Raw genomic sequence first — 16,127 nt, forward strand, 5'->3', positions numbered from 1 at the left:
GCAAGTGGGGTCAACCTCAAATGGGGCCATGGGGTGGACTGCAGTACATATCAAGAGTGTACATTTTAGTATATATTGTATCGTGGGTTGTGTATCGTGGTTTCTCTGTTCGGTTTGAATATCATTACACCCCTAATGTTCTGGATGGTTTTATTTAAAACTGTCAGAAAATTATTGTATAATTTTGTATTTACTTATGTTTATATTTATTCATTTGGCAGACAGGTATGCATTTTTAGCAGTTCTTGCTTTTCCTAGGAATGATATCCATGACCTTGGCATTACTAGCACTCTGCACAATTGTTTGAGCTATCGAAAGCCTATGTGCTTGGTTTATGGTATGCATTTTAAACAGTTACCTCAAAAATATTTCCTCTCCCTCTTTTGCCTTTCACAGGTATACCAACTTTTCTAAGGACTGCCTCCCCTCTCCCAACTGGACATGGCAATATTTTTTTCTCAGAAAATGATGGAAGATTTACAGAGAAGGACCAGTTAGTCTCACAGAGAATAGTCCCATCTCTCAAGTTAAACTCTCAACATCAAGATCAGAACAATGATGAAAAATCTGGCGCAACAAATGGGAGCTTTTTAGTATGGGCGGACTTAAAACTCACACTTTCATTTGCATGGGAGCTGCATGTATTTGGTTCTGCTGCCCTTTTCCTTCTACTAACTGCTGGCTCAGCCCTTGGTTTAGCATTAACTCCCAGCTTGTACTGCCCTCACCGTGATGAACTGGTACTCACCAATAGCCTCTTGCTAGTAGTAGGTGCAGTTAGAGCAGGCCACTTCTTGCTCGACCCATATGGGACTCGGCTCCTCCTGCCACCTCCTGTTGTAATAGCTTTATACACGCAGCCGTTACCACTGTTAATCCTGGCACAGGCTGCAATAGTGATACTGGTACTAAAAGAGACAGGTGTAACCTGCATTCCACTAACACTTCAGCGCCCCCCTCTGTTGGGAGTGTTAGCTGTTTTCCAGTGCACTCTCCTACTTGCTGCAGACTTACTTTCCCCTGCACTTTCTCCTGCTGTTCCCATTGTCCTACAGAGCCTCACGTTGACTGCAGGCCTGGTACTGTGTTTAGGCTACCTTTTCCTGGCACTGCCATGCTTCTCTCAAACACATGCTGCTTGTGGAGTAAATAAGGCAAAGGGAGAAGGAAAGGTGCGGGTTTTAGCACGAGTACTGGCGGTGTGTGCTTTCCTTGGGGCACTTTGCTGTCTTTTGCACATTTATGCCTGCTTGTGGCTCTATGGACTACTAGGAGACTGGCGGCACTTCCGTTGGGCATGGTGGCTCTGTCAGTTCTGGGTGCGACTGTTGGAGCTTGCTTGGGCTTTCTGTCTGCTTCTGATGTCTTCCTGGGTCTTCTGGAGACCCAACCAAGCCCACATATGTGGAGCACCTAGACAGGAAGGAGCTGCTACTGAAAGCTTGCCATTACCATCTCAGTCATCAAATTCTAATAGCAGACACACATGCTGGGCGAAGTTTGTGCAGAGCCTCAAGGTAAGGCAACAAAGGAAATCTGAAAGCAATGGGATTGGAGGGTCAAATAGTGGTGCAGTGACCATAGAGTTGCCTAACAACTGGGCAGGACAGGAGCTATCAGGGGCAGACATTAGCAAGAGACTCATACGAAATTGTGATCCACTCCAAGACAGCAATAATTTACGCAATCTGCAAAGCTTTGCAGGGGGCTCTGCAGGTTCATTGCTAAGGTTGCAGGCACTTGCTCAGCCACATCAGTGCTCTTTAAGTAGCAGTTTGGACAGGGACAAGGAGTCAGCCATCTCACTCTGTGATTTTGACCTGCGCCCTCCAACCCCAATTGACCTCAGCCGCAGTATTGATGAGGCACTTCATCGTGAGCATATATTAAGGGGTGAAAGTTTGTTTCAGCCACTGCGACCACCATCACTTCCTCCATCTTCACACCTGTGGATGCGACAGAATAGTGAGCCCCAAATCACACTATCATTGAGCAGTGATGAACACACATTGTTCACAGAGTCCTCTGCAGGTCTGGATCGCTCCATTCCTAGTGCTGTGCCTAGTCGACAAGTCACAGCACCCCCTACACCCACTCATCAGGGCTTTCGTTGGGTCTCTGAGGCACAAGTGCCTTCCTCTTTGTCCTGCCCTGTCTCACTGCACCATTCCCCAAGCACAAGCTCTACACATATACCCAGCACAGAAAACACAAGGTTGTTTCTAACCCCTGACCTTGAAATTTCGCAATCAAATACCAGAGGGGGGCAAAGTTACTTGAAAGTCAGTCTGAAAAATGAATCAGCCTGTGTCAGCAGTGACATTATTGACATTTGAACTTCATGACTCATAGCAACTCCAGATTATAACACATTCACATTCTCAAAAAAGTAGAGATTATACATTGAATCATGACTTGCAGTCCAGTTGTTGTATAATGGCACTTTAAAGGAAGAGGAACACATTGTTGCAAGTCGCTCATTCTCATTTTTTCCTTCAAAAGTCTTGTTTACAGTAATGCATATACTATAGATATCTAAGGGGCAGTGGTTCTTAATCCTAGTCCTGGGACCCACCACTCTTTACATTGAATGTCTTCCTTATCTGACACACTCAGTTCAATTCATGGAGCTCTAACCCAATGAGCTGATGATCTGAATCAGGTGCGTTTAAATGAGGAAAACATGCAGAATGTGCAAAGCAGGGGGTCCCCAGGACCAGGATTAAGAACCACTGCAATGGGGCAAGGTATACCAGAGACATAAATCTGAAGCTTGTATTTGCTATAATTAATGTGGTAGCACTTTATTTTACAGTCCTGTTCCTCATGTACATACTATGTACTTATTATTGTAATTACAATAACTATGTAATAACTAGGTACTAACCCTAAACCTACCCCTAAACCTAACCCTACCCCATGTACTTACCTTGTATTACCAGAACTTTCTTAGATAAATACACTGTAAGTACACTATAAGTACATGTTAGTACGCGTACTGTAAAATAAAGTGCAACCATTAATGTTTTTGTATAAAATGTGTGTTATTTGATCTGTAAAACTGTCATTTTAGTGGTGGGACCACTGTTTTAGGCAAATTAACCTCTGGCTGTGAACTAATGTTATTTTTGTTGGTGTAGTTGCTACATGTAAAATACTTAGTGGTCTCCTGTTGTTACATGTACTATTTAAGTTTTGTGGCTGTACTTTGCAGTAGTGTGCGTATTTTAATTTTTATTCTGGTGCAGTGCCTAGTCCCATAGAGCAGCCTAGGTGCTACCTTTGTGCATTGTGAAGAGCTGTGTCTGGATAGTGTCAGAACAGAAATTATACTGGACGTGCCAGAACTTGACTTTCTGGAACATGCTTTTTGTACTTCCAGTTTATTCCTGCAATGAAGCATACCTAAAACATACTAAACTATTCTCACAACTGGATTTTTGTTTAGTAAAATAATTTTGATATATATGATTTGTCTGCATAGCAGACCAGAACTTTTTTTGTTGGTATATTCAGCAGTTTAGTCAAAATTTCAACACTGTTGAATGCTCAACTCATCACTACTTTATTTGATACAGAAGAACTCTTATGTGAGCAAAACATTATAAAAAGATGTGAGTATAACTTAAACAGATTATGTATATACTATATTTTTGTTTGTAAATAATGATGTATTCTGATTACATTTAATGCATTTAGTGTGAATGACAATCTTTCCTACTGCAAAAATAAACTGATCCTGGCAAAAAATAAAAAAAGTTTTCGATATCAACAAGTAAACATCCTGAGAAATGTTAATGTGCACCATTAGAGTGTGACATGAAAGGAAAATGCGCTGTACGTACATTTTCTTGTTGTTTATTTGAAAAGTTTTGTTCCTCTCACTTTCATTTTTAAAATGGCAAGGAACAGATATCCCTTTCGATTTTTTGCAAATAAACAGGATGCTGTATTCTATAGAGATTGCAGTTTTTGTTTAGTGGTTTGAGTTGCCTATTCATTGTCAGTCACTAACAGTTATATTAACATAGCTGTATTGACATTTGCATAGCTTTCCCTCTTAAAAAAAATAAAAAAATAAAAAAAATAAAAACCAACTTTTTCTTATGTACTTGTTTTGTGCTGTGCCATATTTTGATTGAATTATTTTCATTCCTTTAAGCTAAAGTTTACTTTCTATGCAAACTGGACTTTATAATATGCACTGTTTGCATGGTACAGTTGACATTGTGCTGTAGCCAATTGTGGAAAACATGAATAATATTATTGATCAACAGTAGAAATTCATAAAATGTTTTTTGGTCAAGTTAACTTTTTTAATAGAACAAATGAAAGTGCTGTCACCAACTGTACTGAATATGATAAGTATATTTATTGGTGGGTCTAAGTTATCTTATCTATGAAAAACTTTAATAATCTAAATAAGCACCACTTTGTTTGATATTTGTGATAAGTCTTCTCTTTCACAATGTTCTTATATAAATAAACATTTACCACTTTTTGCAGAAATCATCATATTAATGGTTCATTGATAGTTTTCTTTATTGCATATTACATTAGGATATGAAAGCATAATTTAACGCTAGAATATAGTTTTCTTTATTGCATATTACATTAGGATATGAAAGCATAACTTAATGCTGGAATGTGTTTTTAATACAAAATATTCATATTAAAACTGATTATTTATTGACCTAGAACTCAAGTATTATATCTCAGTGCGGAACTTGACAGTGGTGTTCTTCATTTTATTGTTGTAGACCTCATCAAACTGTTCATTTTGTGCTACGGTGAAATGATTTTTCCAGTCTCCAACTTTACCTTTTGAAACAAAAACAAAAAGATAAAAAAGGCAATTTAAATGAAAGGACAGAACAAAGAAGGACTAAATTAGATCAGTGGTTTATTAACCTTTCCGCATGAAGGGTGAGATCTTGAAGTCCATGACTGGGAGAGTGGAATAGTTAGTCATCTTGTTCAGTTTCATAGCATCGAACTGAACTCTTTTTGTTATTTCCTCCCTCTCTTCAACTGAGGTGGACAAACCTAAGAAGGAACACAAACGTTTCACCTCACGTCCTGTGTCCTGAATAAGACATGAAAAATACACATTAAACATATTAATTTTGTTTCATAAAAACATTTTTTTTTTTTTTTTGAACAGAACTTACTTCAGCCAAATCCTCATAGAACAAGTACAGTAGGTTAGAATATGTCTGTTTCTTCTCCCACCATCCATTGACATGGTCAAACCAAGAACCAAACACTTCTAAAGGCAATATTTAAACAATTTTTTAGTGTAATTTTTTTTCATCCATATAGGTTATGTAGGGGGTTGCACATACAGTACAAAAGAAATGTAATAGTTTTATTCTCCTAATGATTTTGTAATTATAAAATGTTATTGTAATTATAAGTAGGTCTATTATCAAAATGGTTCTTTATTTATACTCATTGTAATTGTCTAATAAAATTAAATTTTATTACTTTACTAAATATTTTACTTACTCTTTCCTTCTATAAATTTCTGTAAGTAAGTGTTCCAATCTCCTGGTTCAGGTTCTGCCATGTTCATTCGATCAAAATGAAAATAGGAAACAGCATTGTCTTTTGCATTCCGTGCTACATACACAATCTGGAATAAGTGGACAAAAGTATTATGACAAGAAACAACATTTGCATTAAATTCACTTACTGATCATGATATAGTTGAAAATTCACTTCATGTAAAAAAAAATGGATTCATACAGAACACACTGTAATGTCATCAAACACAGTCAAAAACAAGTTGCTCATATTAGAGGAGACTGGGGTCTTAGGTGTTGGGCCACCCCGTGCTGCCAAAACAGCTTCACCTTTGCATTGATTCTACAAGCGGAACTCTGCTGGATGGATGACACGATTTAGAATCCTGCAAGGGTCCGTTTTTGGAGACCCGCGCTGCCCCTACCCGCAAAGGTTAGCACCAGGTCCGACCCGTCACCCGTGATAATATAAAAATTAAATCCGCACCCGCCCAGACCTGTTAATATTTGTCCCGTTACCCGATCCGCGCCCGCGATAAATCAAATATGCTAAAATCATTCCAATTAAAGTGCTTTATCTCCTTGTGGGCAGGTCATAGCATGGATGAAAAATATGTGCAATATTTGTCTGTCTAAATTACAGTCACACATACAATTACACAATGATATGACATTTGACCCATCACTTCACCACCACTGTGACAGTGCGACTTTTGTTGATGCTTCTTAAGCGCTGTGAGAGAGAGAGACTTTTCCACAGCTGGATTTGTAATTCAAGAATGGAGAATGCAACTTAAACCTGGTCCTGTGGACGATATCCTTTTCCTGCACAGTAACCTTAAGGGAAAGTAAATGCATAGTTTGTGAGTGACAAGCTCAGGTTGTATTTTTGTCTTTTCTTTTATTAATATGTCTATTTGTGTATAGTTATCAAGTTCCATAGCCTACTTGAATGGCGCAAAATAAAGCGCACTTTAGTTTCATTAGCACATTAATGACACTGTTGTGATGAGAGGTGCGAGTTAATTATCCGCTCGTGAATTTTAGGAATGTCAAAATCCACCAGTTTCAGCCACTTTTATGCGGGTATCCGACCCATTGCAGGACTCTAACACCATTCATCCAAAAGATTCCCTTGTTTGGTGTTTTTATGTTGGTGGGGAACTTAGTTCTATACATACACCTGTGGTGAGGTATACTATAAAACACATCTCTTTAAAATCTCCCACAGGTGTTCATTTGGGTTGTGAAGGCCATAGAATATGATACACATAATTTACATATTCATCAAACTGGATGATGGATGGGGGCATTGTCATCCTGCAAAAGACCACTTCCATCAGGATAGTTATGTTGCATAGGATAAACGTGAATACTCAAAACAACATTGTATTGATTTGAAGTGGACAAATTACTTGTTAATGACCACACAAAAAAACAAAGGTGCATGAAAGCCTGTACACCACCTTGAAAAGTTATCCTCATGTTTCTAAGATGTGAACTTAAATTTGCTAGTATGAATTTGACATTATGATTTCGAATTCATACTAGCAAATTTAAGTATTCTATGACAGATTCATTACATGTTGCCAGCTAAAACACATCACAGAGTAAATAAAGTCACATATACCTTACCCTTGAGTTCTGCTCCCAGAAGGACTTGGGCACAAGCTGAACAGGTAAATGAGTTTTGATGAGGCGAGGAGAAGTGGGCAGATTATCAGACATTTCTGTCCCTGAAAGTCCAAAATATGGTTCTAAATTAATAGTTACCTAGTTGTCATTGTTGTAAGATCAAGAAGTACGGTGAACAAACAATATCAGAAGCATTCATAATGTTTATATTAACTAATTTAAACAGGCTTGTGGCTCCTACAATAAAAAGCCTCACCTTTCTAATTAGTTTATAATGGTAATTGACAGTAACTCATAGAAACTACATTAAGACACCAGCTACTTATATTTTACTAAAGACTCACTGCTGCAAACTATGCAGGGTATAAGAAATCACAATCCAGATTACATAATGCATGTCAGAAATAAAACTACAAACACTTTTGTAGCTTATTTAACATATTTGCATACGTTAACTTAAATGGGGAAAATATTGACACCTTAAATGTATTATTGCTTTTTGAAAGGGTAAACACTGCAGGATACTGGCACTTCAGGAATGAATTTGCCTACGCCTGGTCTAGAAGTATCATGCCCATTCATACTTCAGTTTTTTGAGCCAATGGACTATACTAAACAAATGTTTACTTTGTTACTTCGATTTCAAATAATGTGGCTCATGAGTTTCCAGTTATATATGTTTTCAAGGTGCTTGTCACCTAGATTAGGTCAGAAGGGGTTAAGATTCATTAAATGTTTAACATTGTTAAATATCTTCAACTTAAGTAACACATTTTTCATTGTGTTCAATGTGATTTAAAAAGCCTAGAAAAACCTTGTCAGAGCCGTAATGTGGCACAGAAGTGAGTACTGTGTGCGCTTGCCGCAGGTTTTCATTTGAAATAACAAACTTGAGCGCAGTGTTGCCAACTTCTTCAAATAGAAAGTAGCTAAAGCAGTTTGAAAAGTCGCTAAATGTTGCTAGCTGACGTCATATGCATATTAGCATATTCATGATGTCATCGTGTCGTATTGCATTTTTCATTTGTTTGTCTCTGTGCTCACATACTACATTTTAATTTAGCGAATTCTCAATAAAACTGTTTTCATTTATATATTTTACTGTTTCTTTTATCAGAAAACAGGATGAATATGAAATCGTGACTGAAACACGATCCTTTAAGAATACATATCAACCAGCTCTCCCTCCCAAGATGTTAATCTACACAAAAATCCTGATTTATAATTGAGCCGTCGTCTGATGAAATCAAATACACATCAACATCAAACAAGTCAAGATAGATTTCAGATAGATCAGTGCTGCGAATTTGTATATTTACATTAACTGCAGCAGAACCTGCACAGTAAAACAATCAGAGGACTTCAATGTGCGCTGCACATATCTCTGAAGGACTACAAAGAACTGAGTCTGATTTGTAAGGTATTTAGAGATAAAAGGCATTATACCTTTGCGGAGTACAAAGCAGACAATTTAAATCAATGTGTCACAGTATTTAAATTACAGAATATGTGGAACAAAGAATCCATGCAGGACTTTAAAATGTGTAAGGTGGAATAGTAATACGTAAAGGAGTTAAAGGGATAGTTCACCCAAAAATTTAAATTAGATGTTTATCTGTTTTGTGTTTTTATACATCAACGTATCATAACAAGCCACAGGATTTAATTTAGTTTTGTTTGTGTATGTTTTTTTTGTTGTTTGTTTTATTGTATGTTTTAGCCGTGATTCCCATCAACTTACATTATAATAGTGATAGACTTCAACTGTTTCAGTCACCAATATATTTGTTTATGTTCTACTAAAGAAACAAAGTCACCTACATCTTTGATGTCCTGGGGGTAAGCAGATAAACATACAATTTTCATTTTGGGTGAACTATCCATTTATGAAATTAAACCAGATTGAAATAAAATGATAAAAATGTAAAAAAAAAAAAAAAAAAGACAGCGAGCATTTAAGGTTTACATATTATACTGTGGTCTCTGACCTGATGGTATCACTTTAAAACATGACTCCAGGAACGGCACTCTCATATAGATAGGTTGGGATGTCTGGTGCTCTGTATCATCCATACCAAAGTACAGAAGGTTTAGAATATATGAGACCCAGGTGGTACCTGGAAAATCAGTAGAGGGAAGAAATTATTACAAGCTTCAGACCCTTAGAAACATAACAACACTATAACAATATATGAAAAACAACAACAACAAAATGCCTACATGAAATTATATCAGTAATCCAGCCCCAATTATTATTTCATACTGTTGTGTAACTGCTTAAAATGCATATTGCAGGTTAGAGAACCACTAAGTCAGGGACAGGCCAGGGTTATTCTAATAATGATTAAAGTTTATCTGTCCCATTGATCCTAGTCACCACGAACTCGACTATGAATAACTTTGCTAAAGCCGGGCATACACTGTGCGATTTCGGCAAGGTACCAATTCACACTGTACGATTAGTTCTCTTACGAGAGCTCTCTCGTACTGCGTCTTAGCTAAGACGCTACGGGAAAAGTCTCTTTTCACGAAATACTGAAGCAAAAAATTATCCTTAATTTTGTATTTTTGTAAAGCGCATTTGCAGCAGTACACAGCCATAGGCGAGACGGCTCGTTCGCTCATTGGCTTGTTCTGCGGCAACTGCACAGCCTATCGAGCGCAGGCTGATGCAACATCAGACCAATAAGGGCGCTTCGCGCCCTTCTTGTCACTTCCCGCCGAAACCGGTGTGGCCCAACCTATAAAAGGAGCTCGAAAAGGCTGACTCACCTGATTTTTCATCTCTTCAGCGAAGCTCACGCATCGCTGGATCACGGAGGAAGCAAGCGCAGTCTGAGAAAGCACATCAGCAGGACGAGCCATTCTGAAGCTGCTGGCATCGCCGCCTTCCACTGCCGTTCCTGCTGCGCTATCCGGCGCCTATATCCTTTCAATTCTGTTATATCCAAGCTGTTCTTTATGTGTGTGTGTGTGTTCGCCCTGTGACACACACTCGTAAAAGAGCTCGCGTCTTTTTTAAGATGCCTTCCTGCGGCTCGTCAGAGCCCCACTCAGCGAGGGAGACCGGTACGTCATCTGTGTCTCCTGCCTGGGTGAAGATCATGCAGCGCTCGCGCTCGCTGACGGCGGATGCCCCCACTGCGAGCTGTTGCCATGGTGACTCTGAGGACTCGCCTGGCCTTTTTCTCTGAGCCTGCATTCTCCGCTGCGCTGAGGCGCCGTAAAAGCATCGCTTCCAGCGGATTCCGGAACCGTCTTCAGCTCAACCGAGCTCGCCGGTTCGCCCTGCTTCACCGCCCCCCCCTGCATCACTTCCCGGTGGGCAGTGCCCGCTGTTTGCCGGCGCGTCGTCCGAGGAAGTCGATCTCAGGGCCGCGTCGGGGGAAGAGGACACGCGCTCTCTGCTAGCTTCGGGCTCAGAAGCCCAGCAGACGTGCTGACATCGAGAAGGAGCCGGGGCGAATGCTCATGTTGGCCGCGATGAGTCTCGGCCGCGGGTGGTTTGCACCAGCGCCCCCCCTCTCGTTCCCGGCTGGATGGTATTTCCCTTTCGGATGAGCGTACTTCTCAAAGCCCGCCTCATTTCTTTCTGAGCTTCACGAAGAGGTGGCGAAGGCTTGGAACGCTCCATATTCAGCGCGAACTCGTTCGCCTTTCTCACTAGCATTCTCCACACTGATGATGCTAAAAACAGGAACTACCACTCACTTCCGCCGGTGGAACAGGCGATAGCGACGCACCTTTGTCCGCCCTCTGCTGGACGGCGGCAAAAGCGGTGTTGCCATCTAAAGCCTGCTGTGTGACGCTGCGACGGCACTACTAACGATGGCTGCTTCATCGAAGCGCAGGTGTACGAGTTCCGCTGTGGCCGAGCTCTCACCCAAGCGCGCCGCTGTTTCAGTTCCAGGAATTGTGACTGTCTCAGCGTTTTTTGCAATGCGCAAGCCTGCACAGTTGCCCGCTTGCCTGCACACAAAAGCTGTTATCGCAACAGCTTCAGCAACGCAGCTCGAGACCCCCGTTCTCGCTCTACCGGCCGTCGCCCCGCGCCGCGGGGACCGTGGCAGAGGATTACGGTGAGGCCGGGAGCCCCGAAGCCATCCTAGGAAAGCCATCTATGCATGCTGCATGACGCTGCGTCGGCACTACACACGATGGCTGCTTCATCGAAGCACCGGTGTACGAGTTCCGCTGCGGCCGGGCTCTCACCTAAGCGCGCCGCTGTTTCAGTTCCAGAGATTGTGACTGTTTCAGCGTTTTTTGCAATGCGCAAGCCTGTACGGTTGCCCGCTTGCCTGCACACAAAAACCGTTATCACGGCTACCCAGATATTTCCCGAAAAAGGTGTAATTTCTGGTGTCCCGGCCACGGCCAATGGTGCTATAAATGTAGTGATGATGCCCACTGCTCAGTGCCCATCTCCACATATAAGCACAGCCCTGCACACAGGGCCTGCGCCCATAAAAGCGACTCAAGTCGATCGCGCACACTGCATAGTAAGCGTGCCCACCTCTCAGTGCCCACAATTACTATGTCACACGCATCATGTGGTTTCTGTAAAAATGAAACCCGTGCACGCTCGTCCGGCCACGGCCGATGGTGCTATAAATGCAGTGACAATGCCCACTACCCAGTGCCCATCTCCACATGTAAGCACAGCCCTGCACACAGGGCTAGCGCACATAAGATTGACACAGATCGGTCAAGCGCGCCGCATAGTAAACGTGCCCACTTCCCAGTGCCCACATACACTATGTCACATACGGCGCGGGGCTTCTGTAAAAACGAGGCCCGTGCACGTACGTTCTGCACAGGCAGACAGCGAGTTGAAAGTGGTAAATGTGCACACATGCAGCCCACGGTTACTCGCAGATATATCGAGTCCCACGGGACCCGCTCAGCCTCCCCCCAGTCGGTTAAGCGCCGGAACGGGGTCGAGGAAGAGCGATCTGCCCGCTGTGATCAGCGCGCTCCCCGCCTCAGATGCGCAGCACACTGGAGCGCCGCCGTTGCCCAGTCAACAGAGCGCGTTTCGCATCCAGCCCTTAGCCATTCATGCAGATGCATGGTCAGCGCTTCCAGGGGTTTCGGATTGGGTGCTATGCATTATAAAGAGAGGCTACTCGCTACAGTTTTCTCGACGCCCACCGCGCTTTTCAGCGCGCGTCGAAACTACGGTCAAAACAGAAGTAACACACATACTTCGGGCCGAAATATCAAAACTGTTGAGCAAAGGGGCTGTAAAGCCTGTGTCTCAAGCTCAAAGCGAGGGGGGGGCTGTACAGCAGATACTTTCTGGTGCCCGAGAGATGGGGGTCTCAGGCCCATACTGGATCTAAGACAGCTGAACAAGGCATTTTTATTTTTATTTATTTATTTTTTTTTTGTTTATTTGGCAGGGACAGTGCACAATTTAGACAATTGCACCAGAGTTAGCTAGCAGCTAATTTGCATATGTTGTCCCTGGGCAGGTAGACAAAACAAAACAAAAAAACTAACCACTAATCAACAAATACACTACATAAATTTACAAAAATACATATCCATCAATCCAAAATTGATAAAAACGGTTTGATATACAGTATACACCAAAATACAGAAAATACAATGCAATCATTAGTGGTGACACTCTTGTGCTGATTTTAGCCAAATTTTGAGACTGGTTTTAAATACTGCAAAACTTCCTGAGTTTCTAATCTTTGTGGGTATTGAATTCCACTTCTCCACTACTTTAACAGAGAAGACGGATTGACCAAAGGTTGTCTTTCTAAAATGTGGTACCAAATCACCCCTAGTTGATGCTCTAGTTCTACTGGCACTGCCACTGCCAGATAAAACTATGCATCCTCTAAGAGGAGGGGGTGCAAGATCATGAATAACTTTAAACATTAGACATACATCCGAATAAAATAAGAAATTATCAAAATTGAGAAGATTATATTTTTTCAAAATATTACAATGATGATAATCCTTAGGTTTTTTGTCTAATACTTTTAAAATTTGTTTATAGAGTGAATAAATAGGCTTGAGCGTAGTCGCTCCTGCCTTTGACCAGGTTGTTATACAGTAAGACAAATGGGGAAAAATCATTGTGTGTACAAAAAGGTTTGCAGCAGACAGTGACAAATTATGTCTTATACTCTTAAAATTGTTTAGATTAAACTTAACAGTCTTGATGACCTTACTAACTTGTTTTTTGAAGGTCTAATTTGTGTCAATTATGATGCCTAAATATTTAACATGTGTCACAGATGTAATGACTTCACCGTTAATTAAAATATCAGGATTAACTGAGTTATTAATCCTCGCTGTAAAAGACATGCAAACTGTTTTACTTAGATTAAGGGTCAAACATGAATTTGCCAGCCAATCCAACACCTTACTCATCGAAGCTGTCAGTTTGGCTGCAGCGTGTTCTTTAGATCTTGCATGGGTAAAAATCACAGTGTCATCAGCATACATCTGGATGTTAACATCTGGACATGTTTGAGGGAGGTCATTTATATATATACAAAATAAAAGAGGTCCTAAAATAGACCCTTGAGGGACCCCTGAAATACTGTTTGCAAATGAGGAACACTTATCACCCACTCTTGTACATTGTTTTCTGTTATTCAAATAGGATTCCATCCAGGTCATGGTATTAACGGATAAATTCAATTTAGAAAGTTTTGATAATAAAACGTTGTGATTAACGGTATCAAATGCCTTCTTAAAATCTAAAAACACAGCTCCAACGACACCGCCTTTATCAAGTAGACTTTTGATTCGTTCCACAAAAAAACAATTTGCTGTTTCTGTCGAGTGATGCTTTCGGAAGCCAAACTGCATCGGGTGCAAGGTAAATTCACCTTCATTTAGATGAGAGACTAGCTGATCATAAACAACCTTTTCTGTAATTTTAGAAACTATTGGAAGTATACTAATGGGTCTATAATTTGATGTAAGAGTTCTATCACCTGTTTTTAAGATTGGAGTCACTACTGCGGCCTTCCAGGATGAAGGAAAATAAGATTTTGTTATTGACAAATTTATCAAATAAGTTAAAGGCTTACATAGTATTAATTTATAATTTTTCAAGAATTTTGCATCAAAATCAAAAACATCCTTAGACTTGGACCCTTTCAAACAATCAAGTGTTTTCATTACTGTATATTCTGAGACATTTTTGATTGTGAAAACAGGGAAATCATTATTAGCCGATGCAAGTACTCTTGGTCTTAGACCAAAATTTCTGGCTAGACACTGTACTGAATCTACAAAGAATGAATTAAAGATTGTAGCTATTTCTCCTTTATCTTCTATCACTTTTGATTGTTCGTTTATTACCCAGTTTTGAACGGATTTACGCTGCTTCTTCGTAATGCTATTAATATTTTCCCAAATTAATTTACTATTTCCCTTAGAGTCATTGATTAATTTAATAAAGTAATCAGCTTTAGCCTGCCTTAGATCTTTTACTACTTTATTTCGTAATTCTTGGAATTTTCTCCTATCATGTGGTAGTCCGGATTTAAGAGTTGCCTTCAGTGCTAAGTCTCTTTGCTTCATTAACTTCCAAAGATTCTCATTTAACCATGGCAGATTATATTTTTTACGTGGATGTAAGACGTTTTTGCAAAACTCATTTTTAGTCTCACTAACTCTGGTCATCATAATATTAGATGCCTTTTCTATATCATCAGACTGCAAAACATCATTCCAGTCCAAGTGCTTTAATTTATCCTCAAATGGACCGACTAAGGTTTTGGGTATAACATTAAAATAACTTTTACCCTCTTGTCTATAAAAGAATCTTTGTTTTGTCAATTTTCTAACAATTAAGGTCAGATTATGATCTGACATGCCAGTTATCAAATTAAAATATTTTGTAATTCTCTCAGGCTTATTACTAAAAATAAGATCTATTTGTGTTTGTGATGATTGAGTAATCCTAGTTGGGCCTTGAATCATTTGAGCAAGATTAAACTGATCTGATATACTTTTAAGTTTTTTCCTGCTTGCTTTCTCAGCCCAGTTTATGTTAAAATCACCTAATACAATTAGTTCAGTCTTAGTACCAATTTCCTTTAATAAGGATTGTAGTTTGTCATAAAAAATATTATTAGAATTTGGGGGTCGGTATATACCTGTAACAATAAAAGACATATGAGGGGACAATACAATAGAGACAGTAATGCTTTCAAGTTCTTGTGAGGAATTAGGATACACTTCTACACATTTAAAGTGATTTCGAACATACAAAAGAACTCTTCCTCCTCTCCCTAATTTTCTGTCTTTCCTAAAAATTTGGTACCCAGGTATAGCAAAAACAGTCCTTGGTAATGATTCAGTTAACCATGACTCTGAGATAAAAAGAAAATCTAAATTGGAGTCTATCAGCAAACCTTCAAGTTGCTCAGTTTTTGACACAATGCTTCTGAAATTCAAATGTCCACCAAGCAATCCTTTAGGTTTGAGTCGTTTGTCCCACAAGGCTTTAGTCTGATTTACTGGTTGAAAGAGTTCAAACTTCCTTTTAACCGCCATTCTATTAAAAAGTTCTTTATGTGTACAGTCACTCGGATTAAATATTGCGTTTTGCAGGGATGCGTTTGCACTTACAGGTGGATTGTTGCTTTCTTGATGTAGTTCAGCAACATTTGCAAACTCCGGTAGGCTATCCGACAACAGCGACTTTCCTTCGCAAACTGGTCCCGGATTAGAATGGACATCACCTGCCAGTAGAAGCGTAATCATCATGTAGCCGATCAGCCTGTGATATGGACGGTAAGATCTCAGTGTTGAACGCGCCCGAGCAGGAGTTGGTATATTGGCCTCTCCGTTGTTCAGTACTTTAGAATATACTGCTTGATGACTCCATTGAGTAAACGTAAGACAATCAACTTGCCGCCGGGTACCGTCAATTTGGCAAGACCAACAGCAACGCAACGAGATCAACAAGAGAGCAAATGCGTAGGTGA

General features: G+C 40.2%; 2 protein-coding genes across 2 annotated transcripts in view; one reads left to right on the forward strand and one right to left on the reverse strand.

Annotated features, from left to right (window-relative positions):
- Positions 1 to 351: 351 nt before the first annotated feature.
- LOC132115323 (proline-rich transmembrane protein 3-like) lies at positions 352 to 2,790 on the forward strand (the record flags this gene model as incomplete). Its single annotated transcript, XM_059523723.1, has 1 exon — positions 352 to 2,790. A coding segment is annotated over one exon (1,986 nt), but the record flags the coding sequence as incomplete, so codon positions are not given.
- A 1,903-nt stretch (positions 2,791 to 4,693) lies between these two features.
- The window catches only part of LOC132115324 (cytosolic sulfotransferase 3-like), a 34,501-nt gene continuing 23,067 nt past the window's right edge, over positions 4,694 to 16,127 (reverse strand). Inside the window, exons 2-7 of the mRNA XM_059523724.1 lie at positions 9,150 to 9,278; positions 7,162 to 7,262; positions 5,510 to 5,636; positions 5,173 to 5,270; positions 4,913 to 5,087; positions 4,694 to 4,822 (exon numbers count right to left, since the gene is read on the reverse strand). Of these exons, the coding sequence (XP_059379707.1) occupies positions 4,710 to 4,822; positions 4,913 to 5,087; positions 5,173 to 5,270; positions 5,510 to 5,636; positions 7,162 to 7,262; positions 9,150 to 9,278 (743 nt within the window). The 3' untranslated portion in view covers positions 4,694 to 4,709. The remainder of the gene's footprint in view (positions 4,823 to 4,912; positions 5,088 to 5,172; positions 5,271 to 5,509; positions 5,637 to 7,161; positions 7,263 to 9,149; positions 9,279 to 16,127) is intronic.

Source organism: Carassius carassius, chromosome 34 (assembly GCF_963082965.1).
Source record: "Carassius carassius chromosome 34, fCarCar2.1, whole genome shotgun sequence".
Lineage (NCBI taxonomy): Eukaryota > Metazoa > Chordata > Actinopteri > Cypriniformes > Cyprinidae > Carassius > Carassius carassius.